A 19,512-nucleotide genomic window follows, 5' to 3' on the forward strand; every position below is an offset into this window, starting at 1 on the left:
GAAACCATCTGGCCTCCCGAGTTCTGTTTTGGAAGGTTATTAATTATTGGGAAAACCAGAAAGAAAGGAAGAAAAGAAATATTTGAAGCAATAATGACTGAAAATTTCCTTAAATTAATGCTTGGCACCAACCCACAGATCAGGGCGCTTAGAGAACACCAAGAAGAGTAACTGCCACATCATAGTCACACTGCGGAGTATCAGAGATAAAGAAAAAGCCCCTGCCGGTGTGGCTTCGTTGGGTGATGTCCCACAAACCGGAAGGACACCGGTTCAATTCCCGGTCAGGGCCCACGCCAGGGCTGCAGGTTCAGTCTCCAGCTGGGTTGTGTACAGAAGGCAGCCAATCAACGTTTCTCCCTCACATTGATGTTTCTCTCCTATTTCTCCCTCCCTTCCCCTCTCTAAAATCAAAAATCAAAATATTTTTCCTCAGATTAGGGAAATTTTCCATCATTACTTTTTCAAACAGGTTTTCTATCCCTTGCTCTTCTTCTTCTCCTTCTGGTATTCCTATTATATGGATATTGTTACGTTTAATGTTGTCCTGCATTTCCCTTATTACCTCTTCATTCTTTCTGAGCCTCTTTTCCTTTTCTTGCTCTTTCTGGGTGTTTTTTTCTACTTTGTCCTCCAGCTCGCTGATCCGATCCTCTGCTTCATCAAGTCTGCTTTTCATTCCTTCTACTGTGTTCTTCAATTCAGAAATTGTATTCTTCATTTCCTCTTGGCCCTTGTCGATAGTTTCTATTTCCTTTTTCATGTTGATATAGTTTGCAGTGAGTTCATTGTAGTTTCCCTGTAGTTTCTGGTAGTTCTCTTTGAGCTCAGAGAGCTCAGTGAGCTTCCTGATGACCATTGCTTTGAACTCAGTATCTGATAGTTGACTTGCCTCTTTTTCAGTTAGCATTGTTTCTGAGGCTTCCTCCTTTCCTTTCATTTGGGAATTGTTTCTTTGTCTTCCCATTGTTTGTGAGACTCTTCTTGTTAGCCTCTGCTTGTTAAATTGCTCTATTCTGACTCCCTGGGTTTATGGTATGAACTTCTATGGTAGAATGCCAATGGGATTCAGTGGTGCTGTCTCCTTAATCTCCTGTGCTCACTGGTCTTGAGCTGACGTTTATGGGTGTAACACAGTCTAACTCTGGTCTTTTCAGCACTCCAGGTTTTCTTGTCTCACCAGTTGGTGACTGCAGAGGAATCTGACCCAGGAACGCACATGGCAGTTTTGAAACTCTGGATTCAACCCTTTCTCAGGATTTTACTCGGTGGTTTGGCTGCCACCTGTGTCCTCTGATCCAAAAATCAAAATATTTTTAAACAATAAAAAAAAAGGATAAAGAAAAATCTTGAAAGAAGCCAGAGGAATGAATGCCTTATCTATGGAGGAGCCCAGATAAGAATTCCGTTTGATTTCTCTCAGAACACGCAAGCAGGAATCAAGGAGCAACCTGACCTGTCTATACCTCCCCTAGCTCACGTGTAAAACAAGTCTCCCAACTCCTCTCCCTTTTTGTCACAGTCAGTGCTCAACAAGGGGTCGCAAATACTTTAAAGCGTCTGCTCAGGAAGTGCATGTGATGGCACCGGAAGAAACTTTTCCACCTCCTATTAATTGTAAACATATAACTCCTCCAATGGCTACAGAGATGTGAGGAATTAAATAGGTCTGTGGACGTCCTGGCCACTCCCCACCTCCCCCCCATGAATCACGTGTCTTGTTGGAGGAAACTCGATCAGAATTTCCCCCAGAATTAACTATTCAACTCTACCACAACCGGTCTAGCACTTCCTTTATGTTCTGGGACGTTCAGGGAAAGGGTGGAAAGGACAGCAACCAGTGCCCCTGCCCCCAACTCCGTGCATTCGGCCTGTGGCATCTCTTGGGTCTCCAAACAGCCCTGAGGTAGTTAGTTTCTTCTGCATTTGAGACACAAGGGGGTTTGGACTCAGGGAGGTTAACTAATTCTCTGATGATCAGATCACATCGTTACTAAGGAGTGAAGATGGGCTTTCGCACCAACCTGCCTCAAGGAACTCTCGGCTGAAGGAAAGGCCTCCCAGCCTGGACTTTGTTGATCAGGGCAGGTTGGTCTTTTTTTTTTTAATCCTCACCTGACGATGTGTTTATTGATTTTAGAGCGGGCAGGGGGCAGGGGAGAGAGAAACAAAAACATCAGTGTGAGAAAGAAGCATTCATCAGTTGCCTCCCACATACACCCTGACTGGAGATCAAGCACACAACCTAGGTATATGTCCCGACTGGGAATCGAACCCCCAACCTTTTGGTGTAGGGGATGATGCTCCAACCAACTGAGCCACCAGGCCAGGTCTGGCCCTTGGTCTCGATCCAGAATAGGAAGGAATATTTCCGATAATCTCTTAAGTTGGAAATGACTTTTGGATTCCTCTGGGGAGCGACATAGTGTTTCTTGTGCCCTTATCTTTAAGAAGAGGATGGGAGGCCCACAGATTGTGAATGTGGACACTTTATTCTGGTTAATGATCTGCAGCCCTGGCTGAGGTGTGGGGGCAGGGACGGGTGCCCCAAGGTGCTGCATGCCGCCCTTCTCTGTGGTGACACTTGGACCAGTTGGAAGTACTCAACACGAGGGACACGTCCTTTTATACTTCTGTAGGAACAGGGGAGATTTCACGTCGCTCCCTGTCACACGTAACAGAAAAGGCTCCTCGAGGGGGAAGGCACCTCTCGCTCAGTCTCTCGTTTTGTTTTCCTCTGCCTCCTTCTGTCACTCTTTAGTCTGAATGGGTTGTATGAGCTTCCTAAAAAAAAAAAAAAAAGACCAGAAAGCTCTCTGAGCATCAAGAAAGATGAACAAAAAAGAAAATTCATAAGGACAATTAGATATTTCTTCTGTATTGTGCCAGCTACAACTGTAATTGATTACTGATTTGATCTCCTGGCAAACGAAACTCTTTCATTGACTGTGAAGTCAGCGTAACGGACAGACATACGCGGCAAATTCTGTTTCCTTCACTACACCCCCTAAGCCTCGCACAGTTCGTTTACTCACGCTGTCACTGCATACTGATGGGGCAGCCCTTACCTGCAGGGCACTGTGGCCCGTGTTGGAGGCGCAAAGAAAACTAGGATGTGCTCTCTGTCCCACAGAAGCACATGTTCTGGTAGGGGATGCACGTACACAAACAGGTGTCTCCAAAGAGGGAAAAAGCATGTTGCAGAGACAAAGAGTGGACGGTGAGAGGAGAGAGGAGACAACCAGGAGGTGTCACCACTGTGATACCTTTTGTCACCAGGTGGAGAGCAAAGGGCAGGGCATTTTAGACGCTCGTGATGCCGGAGGATGGGATGCATGAGTGGGAGAGGCGAGAGAGGAGCCTGGAAGCCTAGACTGGCGTCAGATTGTCAATGGGCCTGTATATGCCACTAAGGAGTTGAGGCATTTTCCAATCAGGGAAAGAAAGGCTGACAGCCCGTGAGGAAACTGACCTCAGTGCTGTATGTAATTCAAGACTTAATTCCGCCACCAACCTGTTGAGCAAGGAAAGGGGCCCACCCCTAGAGCCTCCTGAAAGGAGTGCCGTCCTGCCAACAACATTAGCCCCACGCGCCCGGGTCAGACTTCTGACCTTCAACACCGCCAGTCGGTCCTTCTGTGTTGTTTAAAGCCACCAAGATGCTGGTAGTTGCTTAGGGTACCAACTGAAAATGAACAGAGGGCCCAGGCTAGGCCAGCTTCCTTCGCCCCTCCCGTAGCCTTTTCTTTACAAGTCTGTGGCCTCTATGGGCCCATCGTTGGAGCTTTTCTTTCCCCCTCCTGTGTTTTCTGTCCAAGGTAGACCCAGGACCCAAACATAATTTCAAGGGGAAAAAGCTCAAAGCAAAGATTGCAAGTTTTGCTTGACCTGCATAGTAATACAAATATTTTAAACTTCTCATTCTTCTTTCTTCTTCCTTTTCCTTCCATCCTCTCCTCCCTCCCTCCTTTCTTTTCTTTCTTTTTTTTCCCTAAGTAAGCTGTCGCTGTCCCCCCCGTGAGATGTGTTCTGCGGTTCACCACACCCTACCACTCCGCTCTCTCTCATGCACTACTTTTCTCTCTGGTATTACCTGTCTGCCTTTGAGGGGTGACTGGTTCTGAGACACTAGTCTAAATCTTGCGTTAGAACATGCTCGACCTGGGATCGTTGAGGTGAGATGGTGAGGAAAGCAAAGGGAACGATCAGCAAGATAGCTGATCAAAGAGCGGGACTTGTTGCTGTTCGGGGTGGTCCTACTAAGTATCGTGAGGCCTCCAGCCAGCTTTCCCATGGTCTCCCTGACCTGTCACGGCCACAGGCGCACCCAGGTGATCTCAGTCTCTGTCTGTGAGCCCTGTCCTGACATCACACCACTTTTCATCCTTGGGAGCCTAGGAAATAAAGGACATCAGCACAGCAGGGAACGTTGGCTGGAAGTGGGACAGGGCTCCCCAACAAGCTCTCCAGCCTTTCCCCGTTCTGCGACAGCCCCTCAGTCAGCTCAGGTGGGGAGCTCGCTGATGACACTCTATCATTTTTCTCCTGATTTTCCTCAAAGGACAGAAAAATGGGCCTGATCACTCTAAATTATGAGAATAAGTTAGGCCTTCAGGCCAGAATTTTTCCAAAGAGTCTCTTTATCTAGTAATTGGCAAATGAACAGAACTCCTGGGAATAATGATTTCTTTGTGCATGAGAAGTTGCAGAGATGGTGACCACGGAATGAGGAGCAGCCAAAGAATCAGAAGTGGATGTTCTAGTTCAGGCTCTGCATTTACCACCCAGTGATCACAGGAAAACCATTTCCCTCCTGTGTGGGTCAGTTTCTTCAGCTGTATAAACATTCATGACTTTGGACGTGGTTACTCATGGGATTCTGAGCATTTGCTGAGACAATGGGTGGGAGTCGTTGTCCAAATGGGAGATCCTGGCGTGAAAAGACCCCATCTGTCATTGCTAACAAAACCAGCACCTTGCTTCCTAGGGTGTTTAATGCCATGTCCACACATCTGTTTCGGGATTCTTCAACCCGGAGCCAGGGATGGTCAAGGCCGTGCTGCTGCAGAATGAGACCGACACCCAGGTCTCCTGACCGCAGAGTAGGGCTCTGCCACGTGTCCACTGTGGGAAGACCACCTGCCAGGACCCCCCGGATCAGCGAGGGCACAGGTGCGTCTGCTTCTGCTCTCTGCCCACGTCTCACCCTCTGCGATCCGGTCCTGTCACATCCGGGCGGTCACCCCATTGGTCTTTTCGGGGAAGCTGGCGCCAGGGCATTGCATTTCTGACCAGAAGAGGTTCTGTCAGTGTCAGGAGGCTTCTGAGAGATCATGTGCCTCTGTGGGGGCCCTGACTAGATTATTTCTTCTCCTTTTTGGGGCCGGGTAATTTTTGTCTGAAGGAAGAGAGAAGGGCCAGTTCGCACAATGGTGATAAGGTGTTGTATTCTCTGCCAGTTTGTGGCTGTCACTCCCTTTAGGAATGGCGATGGTCTAAACCAAAACCCTTAGCCTTCAGGACAGGGCCCCTCCTTATTCTCACCTTCCTCCCCACGAGCTTGTAACCTGTGAAGATATACATTGCCTGTCTGAGCAAAGAGCTCCAAAGCACCTGGCTTGTTTGCCAGGCCCCAGCACTGGCCATTGGTAGCAGGGAAGCGCCAAACTCCTGTTGGACTTGCAGCAGGTCTGAGAAGGTAGGAGAGCTGGTGAGGAGACAAGGCCTACCGTTCATAGAGCCTGCTTCTGTCACCTTGATCTTCAAACAGTTCTCTGGCACTGGTTTCTACGATCCCCTGGGGATTCTCCCAGAACCCTCACAGAGCATCAGTCTCATTTCGATGCTTTTGCAGAAGTGAGGCTGAACCAGATTGTGACAGGCTCAAACCCTTTCTGTTCATATCATCAACACACTACTGAGCACAAGAACAGCTCCTCTTTCCTTCCCACCTTAGGCCCGTCCTAAGAGGGTGGAGTACTGGGGAAGCCGGCAGTAAAAGGCCATCTGGGACACTGGTCCTCCAGCAATAGTGTTCTGCTGGAGGAAGAAGGGTTAGGGGATGCAGCTCCCTGAAGTGGCTGTCCTAATGGGGGTGGGTGAGGGCACCGCAGGTCTCTCTGGAAGCAGCAAGCTCAATGTCTTGGTTCTATATGCCAAGGAGGGTCAGGAGGTGGAGCTAGGTCTCCGGGAAGTTTCACCGCGCGCCCCGCCCCGCGCCACCCCCCCACCCCGGTCTCCCATCGTGCACTTGGACAAAAGGGCTCTGCCCTGGAGAAGAGAACTTCTGGTGCGTGCCTACCCTGGGGCAGGACCCAGCTGCAAGGTGGAGAAGGCAGGTTTTGGCTGGGTCAGGTTGCTCGATGAAGCTGAAGACAAATACAGAGAAAAAACTGCATCAGAACTCGGGGCACAGACCCTTCCTGGAGGCCCTCCAGCCCAGGAGGCCGTCCCGGGACTGTTGCCGGCCGAGGAGCTGGGAAAACGCAGGAGCAGCAGCAATGCTCCAGGACAGTTGGGAGACCTGGGCTGGAGGCTGCGGTATATTTTTTTGCCCTAGGAGACATTTCGTCTGGGTGCCCAGGTCATGATGCCAACCCCGCTGACCCAGGGGAGTAAAATAAGGATATGAGGCCAGATGAGCCCTAGAAACACTGAACTTTAGGGCTCTTTGCACCCTATGGACCATGGGCAGTGTTCCTTAATGCCCCCCCCCCCCCCCACAGAGCAGGGAGAGGACACATGCAAGTGGGGAGGCTGGGCAAGCTGGCATCACCGAGAAGCAGAATCTCCATCATGGAAATAGAAGCTGACGATGGACATAAAGGTTCGTTGGGAGAGACCATGGGGCAACCAAGGCAGCTTTTGCGTTTCGGAGGGGGACTGACTCCCAGTGGCTGAAGGTGGGGAAGAAAAAGGATGTAGCATGGCCCTCAGATGGGAGGGTAGGACCAGAGTGTTTATTACGGGGGTGAGATGATCGGGAGCAGGAGCCTCCAGGAAGCAGGAGGTATGAGACGAAGGTCCTACTGAAGCAGCAGGTGATCTCAGAGGGAGGGGAAAGTCACCGCTGGGATGTCATGATTGCCTCTTAAGAGAGATGACACTCCATGCGTGGGAATGGGCAGATGAGCCTGAAGTAATATCCAGAAGCTTGAGTTACCCACCTTCAAGGGGCTATAACAGACTCAAGAAGATATGATTATTCTAACAAGGGCTGGGCACAGGGCCCTGAAGGACAGTCAGTCAGGAGACCCACTTCCCACCCCATCCCTGCCACTCACAGGCTGTGTGACCCTGAGCCAGTCACTTCATATTTTGGAGATTTCCGTCTCCTCCTGGCCAATAAGGAGGCTGGCCGAGCTGGCCTTGGGGTGGCCCTCTCATTGAGTAGTGGATTTTTGGTATTAGTGGGATTCCGAGCCCAACTCACAGTTCTGGACTGAACTTGCCAATATATCTCGCTGCTGAATCCGCAACCATTCAAAACCTCTGAGCAAGGAGAATCTTAAGGTGGTATACTCTCCTGGGGAGAGAAGAGGGGACGCATTAAAAGCCTTTAGAGCAGGGGCTAGGGACTCTTTGGCTGCCTCTGGGGGCATTTTCTTGCTCCCTGGAGTGTCATTTACCTGCCCTGACTGCCCACCTCCCTCTCTTTTCCCTCTTACTGTTCCTCTCCTCTGTGCCTGCCCCCAACTCTCATCCTCAATCAGCCCTTGCACCTGCAGGGACACTGTGGCCCACACGGTGAAAAGATGACTGATTTCTGTCTGCTGATGTGACATTTCCTAAGCAGAGACAAGGTTAAGAAGCCACGTTCCTGGACCATAGGAATGGTTGCAACCCGGGGGGTGGGGCTGATGTGTTTCCTACTGAGGTAAGGACCCTCTTGGGGAGCTCGAGGGGTAGGAGCCGGGCTCCAGAGCCACAGTTGCTTCCCAGAGATGGATTTAGGTCTCCAGAGCCCCAAAGAAGGGGGTGGCATGCTTGTTTGTGGGGGCTGGAGTGGGGGCAGGAGTGGGCATCTGGGGAAAAGGACAAGAGCCTGGGCCAAGTGCTCAGCTCCATCGTGGGACAGTTGGCTGCTGCTTTTAAAACTCTTGTCCTTTGTCCACATTTTGTTCTGATACTGAGGCTGTTCCCAGGGGCACAGATCTGTTCTCTTTGGTTCCTAGAACTTTCCACTGTTGAGACACCCAGCCTCGCCCTTGCTGGGCATTGTCCTGAGCACCCTCCCTCTCTTTAAAGTTCCCTTTTGTCCCCCTTATAAAAAATCCAATAAAAAATAAACTATTGTTAAAAATTAAAAAAATAAAATAAAATTCCCTTTTGCTGAAGTACTGGTCTCAGTGCAGGAACTGGAAAAGGGACTGAGTGTAACGTAACCGCTCTGTGCAAAGGAAACATATATATGTATGTCTTCAAACACAAGCTGTTCGAAAATGTATAATATGTAATGTAAGTAATATATATTGGTAATATATGATTAACCATACCGTTGATCACATATCTCTCAAAATCACATCACCCAGAGGTAATCCTATAAACACTCTATATTTCTAAGTGTTTCCCCCCCTGCTTTCATAAAATTATACCTCTGCATAAAGATCTATATGCAAGTATAGGTATTTACCACAGTTAAATCATACTCTACACCCACTTTTTGATTTTCTCACTGAACAGTATAATATGGATGCTATTCAGATGGTGGGCTTTGTGGAGCCAGTTGGAGTGGGGGCTTCTTAAATGGGGTAGAGCGGGGCCCCTCCACAGAAACTGTGACCCGCGTGCCCAGAGGTACCCTGGGGAGCTGCCTATGAGGAGGGGGCACCTTTTTGCCGGCACTGAGAGCCTCAGATAAAATAGACTTTAACACTTCTCCCAGGGCCCAGTGACCAAGATGCCTGGCCTGCCTGCAAAGGGCCCCCCTCTGAGTCCCACGGGGGTGCTGGGAGCCTGCACCTTCTCTTCATGAGTCCCGTTGGCTAGAGTACGGGGCTGTGGGTCACATGGAGCTTACCTCCACTCCAAGAAGGGTACTGGTACGGGGACTTAGGAGGAGTTTTTCTGTCCTTGAACGTCTTCCCCCTGTGCTGTAAGTAAGAGCGGGTTGCCCTCCAGAAACAAAACCTGTGAGAAGAATGGCTTTGGTCACAGGGAGAAAGCCATCAGCGAGGGGCCCGCAACATGGAGCACGGGGAGCTGGGGAGCCGGCAGAGCCAGTCCTCATGGAGCAGGGCTTCCCGCAGAGGAGAGGAGGGCCCTTCCTGGCTCCAGCGAGTGCCTGGGACAAGCAGTGTGTGGGGGCTTCTTCCTGGATCACCAGCGAATGGGGCCTATGAAGAATCTGCCACACACCCCCTGGTGGGCTCGCTTGAGCCCAGACTCTGAGGTCCCTAGCCAGCCCAACCTGGTGCAGCCAGAGCATCTGGCTGGCCTCCCTCGGTCCCGACGACCCCTGGCTTACATCCTGCCCCTTACTGAGACCTCCTTCCCAACAGTCCTTTCCCTGGACCGAAACCTGGCTCCATGCACGAACTCAGTGGCACAAACTCACTCCAACCTGCCAATTGCCACACCCCTGAGACCCACACCATGCTCTCCATCTCTTCCTCCTCTGCTGCTAGCCCTGTGCTCTCCCTCAGTGTGCCCTTAGACTGGCTGGACCCCTCGGACGCTCGTCTTGGCTTTATTTTCTATTCTGCCTTGACTCTGGTGGTCTTTACCGCTGGCCTCTTTCCTTCTCCCCAAGGGATACCCTAACCCAATCATGTTGGTTTCTCCCATTCCACCTGCTAAGCGGGCGTCCCCGCCGTCATGGACCTCCCACTATGCCACAGATGCATTCTGTATGGTGTTTGAGAGACCAGGAGACCTGGTTTGTAATCCACTTACCAAGTGGTGCCACTTAGCTAGGCATGCCCCTTAACCACCCTGAGCCTCAGTTCCCTCGTCTCTAAAACAGGGGTTATCATACTTGGCACCACCCACCTCAGAGGGTTGTTGAGAAGTTCACCAGAGATAACAGAGGTGGACACAGTTTGCACAATATAAAACTCTCCATAAGGACATAGGAAAGCAAGTAGAGAACCAGTTGTATGAGGATTAGCATCCAAAGCCTCCCGGAAGCACCCCTAGACAGGGATGAGCCCTGGCTGACTCCAGCCGGGAGGAACCTATCTTTCCCAGGGACCTCTGGTCCTCCGGAAAGTTTCAGGAGGAACTGCTGTTTAGTCGTGGTCACTAGAAGTAGGATCAAGTCTAGAATCAAGTGCTAGATAACGCATGTTTAAAAGGCTCAACTGGTTATCTTAAACTTAGATTTGTGTTTAATTTCTGTCAATCCTGTATTAAATAATTTGTCTTAGGGATTTAAAAAACAAAGGTTGGTGATTGGCAAGCAACCTTTACACTTGTATATTAAGAAAGTTAACTTAATATATTATTATTATTTGTGGGAGGGGAAACCCCCTTAGAACTGGAATCACAGTAATAATCTCAACATCCCAACTCGCCTGGCCTGGGACCCTTTCAGCCAGTTGGCCTGTGGTCACTGTCACCCAGGGCACTGCCATTCATCATGTGGAAGGTGTGAGCCGGAGCCACAGTGGACCACAGGCATGGATGACCAACTGGGAGGATGCAGGCGAGTCTCTCAGCCCACACCCTGACAGGACAGCTTAGGAACCAGTGGGCCCTAGCTGCACTCGCCCTGCGGGTATGTTCTTTCCTTTTTCTTTTCTTTTTCTTGTTGTCGTTTAATTACAGTTGTCTGAGTTTCCCCCCCTGCCACTTGCAGGTCTTTTCTTTGCTTCAGTTTTGGTTTTGGCCCTCACAATCTCCTTACCATGTTGTAGGTTTGAGTTGCTTGTCACATTTTGCTACTTCAACCTTTGGAGACAGGACAAAAATCTGAATTTCTAGCTCCTCTTGAAAATAGAAGTATCTAGCAACTGCGCCCCTCCTTGGAGTTGCGGAATGTGGGCCTCACAGAGCAAAACTCTTCTGGCTTAACTGCCCCCATGAGGGTCCTTGAACAGGAGCACAGCTGTGTCAGCCTTGACAGAACTGCCCCCAAGTAGCTGTGGTCCACTGTCACCCTTAGGTGAGGAACCTGTGCCTAACACCAACCAACATCCTTGTTTCAAGCCAACGCAGGGAGAGTTGGGGGCCGGACCCTCTGATCCCCCATCTTCCTTGGCCTTCTGTCCTCTGAAACTGTGTCCAGTGTGAGCGTGTGAGGGAGGAAGTGCAGTGAGTAGAAGAATACACCAGCATGGTTCCCATGAACATGGAGACTGGAAGAGAGAGCTACAGGAAGATAAAAGTGTTTTCCCCACCTGGTGAGCGCAGAGGAGAGAGTTACCTTTTCCAGAAGTACATAATGATGGGGAAGAGAGACATGATGGCCCCGTGGAAAATGCTCCGGTCGAGGTGGCCCTCTGAAATGGCAGCAAGGATGGAATCCTTCTGGGCCTCTGAGATGTTCACCTACCCACGGAGTGGGAGCCTGTCACTGGCAGAGGCTCCAGGGAAGGCCCCCACAACCTTTCAGACCACCCCCTCCCCAGATCGCAGAAGCCTTTGGTGGGGCTTTAGGGAAGGACATTCAGCTGACCCAGGACTTAGGAGGTGCCTGACAATTAGCTTTTGGGGCTCTTGTGGGGAAAATGGTCCCTGGTACAACACCAGAGAGGAGTGGAAGTGCCCCTCACCCTCAGCTTTGGAGGGACCTCCGACTGCAGGTAGAGGTTTAAGATGATGCTAAGTTTCGACCTCATCAGGATCACATCATTCTCGTTGTAGGCCCGGTTGACTTGCAGCACATGAGCTGAACTCACCAAATCGTTAAATCTGAAAGAGGCAGTAAAGACGAGGTGAGCTCTTTGCCAGGAAAGCAGGGACTAACTGGTGCAGCCAGGCCAGACCTATTTCTGGCCTGATAAAGACAGGGCCAAATCCCGGGCTGGCTGTGACTTCATTCATTCAATCGTAATTCATCTATCAGCAAATACTGCTTGAGTGCCTACCACATGTCAGATAATACACCAAGTGCTTCTCCAGGTGTATTTCTTCATCTCCCACCCCCTTATTTATCCCATCCTCTCTTTCTCACCCATCCTGGCTCTCTGAGTGCTTCAAGGGCTAAGGGCTCTCCTGTGCTTTCTTTCTCACCTGTGCTGCCCCTCTCACAATCACCACCATTCTCTGAAGCAACATACTCCTTTTATTAAATGTTTTTGGGAGAACCAAGATGGCGGCGTAGGTAGACACACTGCGCCTCCTCGCACAACCAGAACTGACAGAGAATCGAACAGCAAGGGGGACCAACACCAAGAAAATAGAAAATAACCATTCATCCAGACTGGTAGGAGGGGCGGAGACGGGCACCGGGGTGGAGAGGACTCGCGTGGCTGTGGCGGGACTGAGACTGGCGGAGTGTGGGACAAATGGCGCAGGCAGTCCGAGCACTAACAGACCCTGCGGCCCCACATCTGCGCAGATAAACCGAGAGGGCCGGACTCAGAGTGGCGGAGAGTGGGGCAGGCAGAGCAGCGGGTAGCACCCCGCGGCACCAAATTTGCCCACAGATAAACCTGACGAACGGCGGGGAGCAGACCGCGTAACCCAGGGCTCCAGCTCCAGGAAATAAAGCCTGAAACCTCTGATTGAAAGCGCCCCTGGGGGTTGGGGCGGCAGCAGGAGAGACTCCCAGCCTCACAGAAGAGGTTGTTGGAGAGACCCACAGGGGCCTAGAGTGAGCACAGGCCCACTTACTCGGGAACCAGCACCAGAGGGGCCCAGTTTGATTGTGGGTAGCAGAGTGAAGGATTGAAATCCGGAGGAGAGTGAGGCGGGCGCCATTGCTCCCACTCGGCCTCTCCCCCTCGTACAGCGTCACAGCTCAGCGACCAGCGTTACCCCGCCCTGGTGAACACCTAAGGCTCCGCCCCTTAAAGTAACAGACGCGCCAAGACAAAAAAAAAAAAAAAAAAATGGCCCAAATGACAGAACACTTCAAAGCTCCAGAAAAAATACAACTAAGCGACGAAGAGATAGCCAACCTATCGGATGCACAGTTCAAAGCACTGGTTATCAATATGCTCACAGACTTGGTTGAATCTATTCGAAAAACAGATGAAAAAATGAAGCCTATGCTAGGAGAAACAAAGGAAAATGCACAGGGAACCAATAGTGATGAGAAAGAAACTGGGACTCAAATCAATGGTGTGGACCAGAAGGAAGAAACAAACATCCAAACAGAAAAGAATGAAGAAACAAGAACTTGGAAAAATGAGGAGAGGCTTAGGAACCTTCCGGACGCCTTGAAACGTTCCCACATCCGAATTATAGGGGTGCCAGAAGGAGAAGAGGAAGAACAAAAAATTGAAAACTTATTTGAACAAATAATGAAGGAGAACTTCCCTCATCTGGCAAAGGAAATAGACTTCCGGGAAGTCCAGGAAGCTCAGAGAGTCCCAAAGAAGCTGGACCCAAGGAGGAACACACCAAGGCACATCATAATTACATTACCCAAGATTAAACGCAAGGACCTACATCCAAGATTACTGTATCCAGCAAAGCTATCACTTAGAATGGAAGGGAAGATAAAGTGCTTCTCAGATAAGGTCAAGTTAAAGAAGCTCATCATCACCAAGCCCTTATTATATGAAATGTTAAAGGGAGTTACCTAAGAAAAAGAAGATCAAAAATTGGAACAGTAAAAATGACAGCAAACTCACAGTTATTAACGGCCACACATAAAACAAAAACGAGAGCAAACTAGGCAAACAACTAGAACATGAGGGTTGTCATTAAGGGAGTGGGAGGGGGAGAGAGGGGGGAAGGTACAGAGAATAAGTAGCATAGATGATAGGTGGAAAATAGACAGGGGGAGGGTAAAAATAGTGTAGGAAATGTAGAAGCCAAAGAACTTATAAGTATGACCTATGGACATGAACTATAGGGGGGGAATGTGGGAGGGAGGGGAATGGGCAGGATGGAGTGGAGTGGGGGGGGAAATGGGACAACTGTAATAGCATAATCAATAAATATATTAAAAAAAAAAAGAAAAAAAAATGTTTTTACCATCACAAAGTATACATAACATAAAATGTACCAGTTTTGAAGTGTACAGCTCAGTGGCACTATGTCCACATTGTTGTGCAATCCTCTCCACCATCATCGCCAGAACTTTTTTGTGTGCCCAAACTAAAACCCCATTCCCACGAACCACTCATTCCCAATCCCCACCTCCCCCAGCCCTGGCAGTGAACTTTCTGCTTTCTGTCTCCTAGCAACATACTCTTTCAGTAACCATCAACTGTCTGTCAGCTAGACCTTATCTTGATGTATGCACACAGCTGACTTTTCTCAGGCTACTTAAAATCATAACAATTGAAAGTCTTCCTAATAGTAGAACACCAGGTTTTCCCACATCCATTCATGTATTCAATCATCAAACATTTATTAAGGGTTTCCTCCGTGCCAGGCACAGTTCCAGGAGCAGGGAGTGCAGCAGCAAACAAAGTCCAGCTTTCCAGGAGCTCAAGTCAAAGTGGAGAGAAGAGGCATAAGACAATAGGAGAATAATTAAATATCTGGCAGAGGCTAGGAAGACAACAAAAGGACACGATGGAATTGGGAAGGGGGTGGGCGCTGAGGAGAAAAATGAGAAAAGAGACAGTCATCTGAAGCCAGCTCCATGGGCGGAGAGAGCAGAGTACGGAGCCACAGCGCTGGAGCCTGGGGCGAGTGGCCAGGGGCAGGGGCTGGGCTCCGTGACGCAGGTAGGTCCTGCTCGTGTTGGCAGTGGGAGGAGGTTTGGACTTGATTCCAGTGGGGAGGGAAGCCACTGGGACGTTTCAGGCAGGAGAGTGCTTTAACCTGGCAGATACTGTTAAAAGGTTCCTGGGCAGCTGTTCAGAGAACGGTTTGTAGGGAGCAAGTGAGAAAGCAGTGACGAAGGTAACAGAACTGGAGCGGCAGTGGCAGGCTCTTCACCCCAGCTGGTATTCCTTCCTGTTCCCCACCCGCCTCCCCCTCACACTGTTTAAAAGACAAAATCTCACCAACCCCTCCTCACTCTTCAAAATTCAGCCTAGGTGACCTGTCTCCCGAGGAACCACACCTGAGGACTCAGTTGTCTAAATGCACTTCTGGACTCCCCCATAGCACCCAGCACCCCACTTCCTACCTTTATTTGTGTCTTTTCTGCCATCCCCATTTCGGTGGGATCTTGGCGGATAGAGAGCATGTCTTTTGGCATTTTTGGTGTATCCAGTGCCAAAGCCAGTGCCAAGGACAATCAAGCAATCCATAGTGTCTGTGGGACTGAGCTAAGTCCCTCACCGACGCGCACAGGAATGCCCTCGACCCTAACTGAAGTGCTGAGTGACCAGGGCTCTGCACCTTCCGCCACACACACCGGCAGGGCGACTCTCTCTGCACTGGCGGTATCTTCCTTAGTCCACGCTCACGTGTTTACAACTGGCTGAAGCAGACACTCACTGAGAGTTCTTCACGTTTCTTCCCAAATATTTCTGCCTGTTGTACTTGTTACTGTAACTCGTTATTTGGGAAAACTAACAAAATACAAACATGAAAATAAAGGTATTTGTTGCTTCTGTGAAAACCAGTTGGAATGCTTCGGAATGTTCTAATAAAGGCAAGTTGCTTTCTTAAAATCTGTTATTGAGTTAGACGGGGCGAGGCAATTTCAAACATTGCGAAGACAAATATAAAAATCCAGAATGATTACGTTGGTTTGCAGTAACCTCTAAGTTCTGGCCCCACATGAACGAGAGAAAAATTATAGTTAGTAGATAGCACTATAGGGGTAATACGTACAAGAAAAGCATGTGGACCCCCAATTAGTAGAATGGCTTTGGCTTTACATCAGAAGTTTGACAGGTGAGTGAATGCACATTAATGTTTTAACTTAAAAATATCTGTTTAATGGCATGCCTGCGTGTGTACACACACACACACACACAAACTTGGTCATTGTAATTCCTTGCTTTAACTGAACAACTGTTGGTCCACCGGTGCTACAGAAGAGGACTTCTACCGTATGAATAAACGAGCAAGAGGGCTCCCCGTCCTGGGTAGGGGTACGTGCGTTTTGATATTGGGAGCTCCAGAACCACGAACAGCTCCTGGGGCCCCCCGAGGACAGAACGCTGGAGACTGCCGCCGCAGTGACAGCACGCAGTGAGCTCTTCAGACACCACTCTGTGCCACCTCCCTCTGGCCACCCTGGCATCGGCTGGGAGGTCCTAAGCGAGGAAAGCCATGGGGGAAGGTGAGATGGGTGACTTACTTCTGTATTTCAGAAAAGAAATATAAATCATTCATGGCAAAGTTGACAGTGACAATCCTGTGGCCAAATATGCGGCGCTTCATGAGGGGTATGTCTCCGTTCTCATCTGCACTCCGGATGTTTGGGTGATGCCCAGGTGGGCGTCCCGGTGTGTCTTTGGGTGGCGGAGAGAAATCTGAGGGAGAGAGAGGGAGGAATTAGCAATCTGGCTTGGGCAAGGCACACTAACGCCTGAAGCCACCGATTTGGGCACACCTAAAATAAGGAGACTGTGGACCCACCTTTGGGCCCATTGAAATAGCGATTCCCTCCCAGGGCTCAACCTTGTCCTTGGACTTGAAGGACTTCCGGAAAAGCCAACTGCTCAGATGGTATGACAATGTCAGTACCAAGAAAAACAATCAGCTGTGTATTGAAATGTGTCTTCCTGGGGCTTGTCTAGTAGAGACAGAAGCACACTGTAGTTATGCCAACCCCTAATATTGCTGCAGGAATTAATATGCAGAGGTGACCTTCAAAATAGAGTGTGTGGTTCTAGTGATGCTTCTTCAAGGTTTATCAGGGAAGTAATTTAAAAGTAAACTGGGAAAGCAGTGCAAAGAAAAAGCCAAAACATGAAGAGTAAAGAAGTTAATTAAGACACAGAGGGTAGGAAGCTAGAGTAGAAACGAGATGGGAACGAGTAAAGAAGAGCATAGAAGCTTCTAGGAGGTTTGGGTTGTGTGTAAGAAAACTAAGACAGTTGTTTTAGAAAATTTCTTGACTAAGGTACATTCAAAGCAGTCCATTCAGAGGGCTTCAGGGCTGAGAAGAGAACAATTTTGGGCTGGATAGGACAAGTATACGCTAGCTCATTGCCTGGCTGGGTTTAAGAAGCTGTGTAATGCAGTTCTAGAATTTACTATCCCTCCCATAAATCCTTTACTCTGGATATCTGGGCAGGAATAATTGATGTGGGTGCGGCGCTCCCTATGGGGTGGGTGGGATCCTTTTTGATGGGAGGGTAACTACAACATTCAATGAGCACCTGGCACCATTGTGCCCCAGACCCTGTACTGGTCCTCGGGTTACAAAGCATCAGGCCCGTCCCGACTATCTGACAGTCTCTATTTATCTGTGAGACTTGAGTTTGAGGGTGAAAAAAACCCATCTCAACAACAGTGGAAATTGATATGATAGGGATTTTAGGAAAGAGGGTGCTAAACCCCTCCAAGAAACCTAGATGAGCGATATGTTTATAAATCTTCTCTGATAGGGGTGGGGGAGGCCTGATTTGTATTATTTGCCAATTTCTAGAGCAAATACTCCTACCACGATTGATTTCAATCTATTAAATGGCTTGTCGGCTGGCTCATAAAATACCTGAATGTTTAACAATTGCCTCTCAGTTGGACTAAGGTCATCAGGGTGGACTTTTTTTTTTTTTTTTTTTTTTTTAAGAAAGACCCATTCATATGCTGGCTACAGGAATTAGGGCCTCCCTGCTGTTATCTTTGGGATCACTCATCACAATGATGCTGTAACAGCAACAATGCTGGCTCACCCATTTGCAGCACTTACTGCTGCCAGGGGTAGTGCTGAGAGTCTTTACATATATTAACTCGCTTAATCCTCACGACGACTCTACGAGATGGGCGCAATGATTTCCACGCTACAGATGAGGAAACAGAGGCACTGAGGCACTTTCACAAGGTCCTTCAGTTAGAAAGTGCCAGACTCAAACCCAGAAAATCTGGCTCCAACACCCGTGGCTCATTCTCTGCCTTTCCCTCAAAACTGGAGATGCCTTGAGAGCCGGCCTTATGCTGCATGTTCACTACTGTGTCACCGGCACCCTGCAAAGTGCCTGGCACAGCCTCAAAAAGTGTGCTGAATGAGTGAATGAAATAATTTAATAAATCTCTCCTGCAACTAAGCAACATAAGGACATAGTTTTGTAAAGATCTGCCCTGACTGGTATAGTTCAGTTGGTTGGAGCATCATCCCACAAACCAAAAGATCGTGGGTTCAATTCACAGTCAGAGCACATGCCTGGGTTTCAGGTTCAGCCCCTAGTCAGGGCTGGTATGAAAGGCAACCAATTGATGTTTTTCTCTCACATCAACATTTCTTTCCCTCTTTCTCTCCTTCCTTCTCCCTCTCTCTAAAATCAATGAGCATGTCCGCAGATGAGGATAAAAAAACAGTGAGTTCTCACATTGCTTTGGACTGGTCATTGTCCACCTGGGCTTCTTTGCTGGACCCCAGGCTACTGCAGGCATGAATGACACAGAGCCACAGCCCTGCAGCTTGTTATCTGGGCTACCCCTGTTGCCGAAATGTCAACAGGGAAGGGGAGGAAATAGAGATGTGACTTACTTTCCTTGCTATTGTGTATTTCCAGGTGAAGAAATTCTTCAAATTCCGGACGTAGGCTGACATCAGATATAAATCTGCGGTACTTGCAAAAGCTCTTGATAAAGCTGACCATTTTCAGCCAGCATCTCTTCTGGGGAAAGAGAGAGGGTATGACATATTCTTTAGCACAGCTGCTGTCACTGAGAGTCAACTATTTGCCTGAACTTGACATTCGTTACATGCAATTGTCAGCTGTTAATTGCATACAATACCTGATTTAAAAGGAATAATTTTACACAATACAAAACAATACCTGATTTAAAAGGAATAATTTTTTTGTAATCCCCACCCAAGGATATATTTATTGATTTTAGAGAGATAGGAAGGGGGAGGGGGAGAGAGAGAGAGAAAGAGAGAGAGAGAGAGAGAGAGAGAAAGATTGATGTGACAGAGAAACATTGATGGGTTGCCTCCTATACATGCCCCTCCTGGGGATTGAACTCGCAACCTAAGTATGTGCCCTGACCAGAGATTGAACCCAGAACCTTTGGGTGTATGGGACAATGCTCCAACCAATTAAGCCACCCAGCCAGGGCTAAAAGGAATAATTTTAAGCTTTAAAAGCACAGGAAACTCAGGTCAGAGAACTTCTATAACCTTCCCCAGATTAAGCAGCTGCTAGGTGGAAGATTCCAGCTTCATCCAGGTGTACCTGGGGCCACGGGCAATGTTCTTTCTACCACAGGTTTTCGACAGTGGGGATTTGGGACGCAGGGATTGGGAGGGGAGGTGTGAGAGCTACAAACAGGAAGAAACACCGCACAGAGATGAGCACGACTCACAAGAAGGGGGTT

The 19,512-nt window shown here is 49.0% G+C and overlaps 1 protein-coding gene across 11 annotated transcripts in view; it reads right to left on the bottom strand.

The window, feature by feature from the left end:
* Window positions 1-1,043: 1,043 nt before the first annotated feature.
* The window catches only part of RGSL1 (regulator of G protein signaling like 1), a 90,565-nt gene continuing 72,096 nt past the window's right edge, over window positions 1,044-19,512 (bottom strand). For 3 of the 11 annotated variants that reach the window (XM_053916099.1, XM_053916097.1, XM_045189042.2), the window contains exons 17-24: window positions 18,680-18,809; window positions 16,322-16,496; window positions 11,715-11,853; window positions 11,366-11,490; window positions 9,020-9,129; window positions 7,433-7,525; window positions 6,302-6,368; window positions 4,556-5,398 (exon numbers count right to left, since the gene is read on the bottom strand). In XM_053916099.1, the coding sequence (XP_053772074.1) occupies window positions 5,362-5,398; window positions 6,302-6,368; window positions 7,433-7,525; window positions 9,020-9,129; window positions 11,366-11,490; window positions 11,715-11,853; window positions 16,322-16,496; window positions 18,680-18,809 (876 nt within the window). In that variant the 3' untranslated portion in view covers window positions 4,556-5,361. Of the gene's footprint in view, window positions 2,785-4,555; window positions 5,399-6,301; window positions 6,369-7,283; window positions 7,526-9,019; window positions 9,130-11,365; window positions 11,491-11,714; window positions 11,854-14,258; window positions 15,585-16,321; window positions 16,497-18,679; window positions 18,810-19,512 lie in introns of those variants that run through there. The other 8 variants (XM_053916098.1, XR_008425847.1, XM_053916100.1 and 5 more) reach the window with 8 other exon arrangements.

The sequence above is a fragment of the Desmodus rotundus genome, chromosome 12, assembly GCF_022682495.2.
Source record: "Desmodus rotundus isolate HL8 chromosome 12, HLdesRot8A.1, whole genome shotgun sequence".
NCBI classification, from domain to species: domain Eukaryota; kingdom Metazoa; phylum Chordata; class Mammalia; order Chiroptera; family Phyllostomidae; genus Desmodus; species Desmodus rotundus.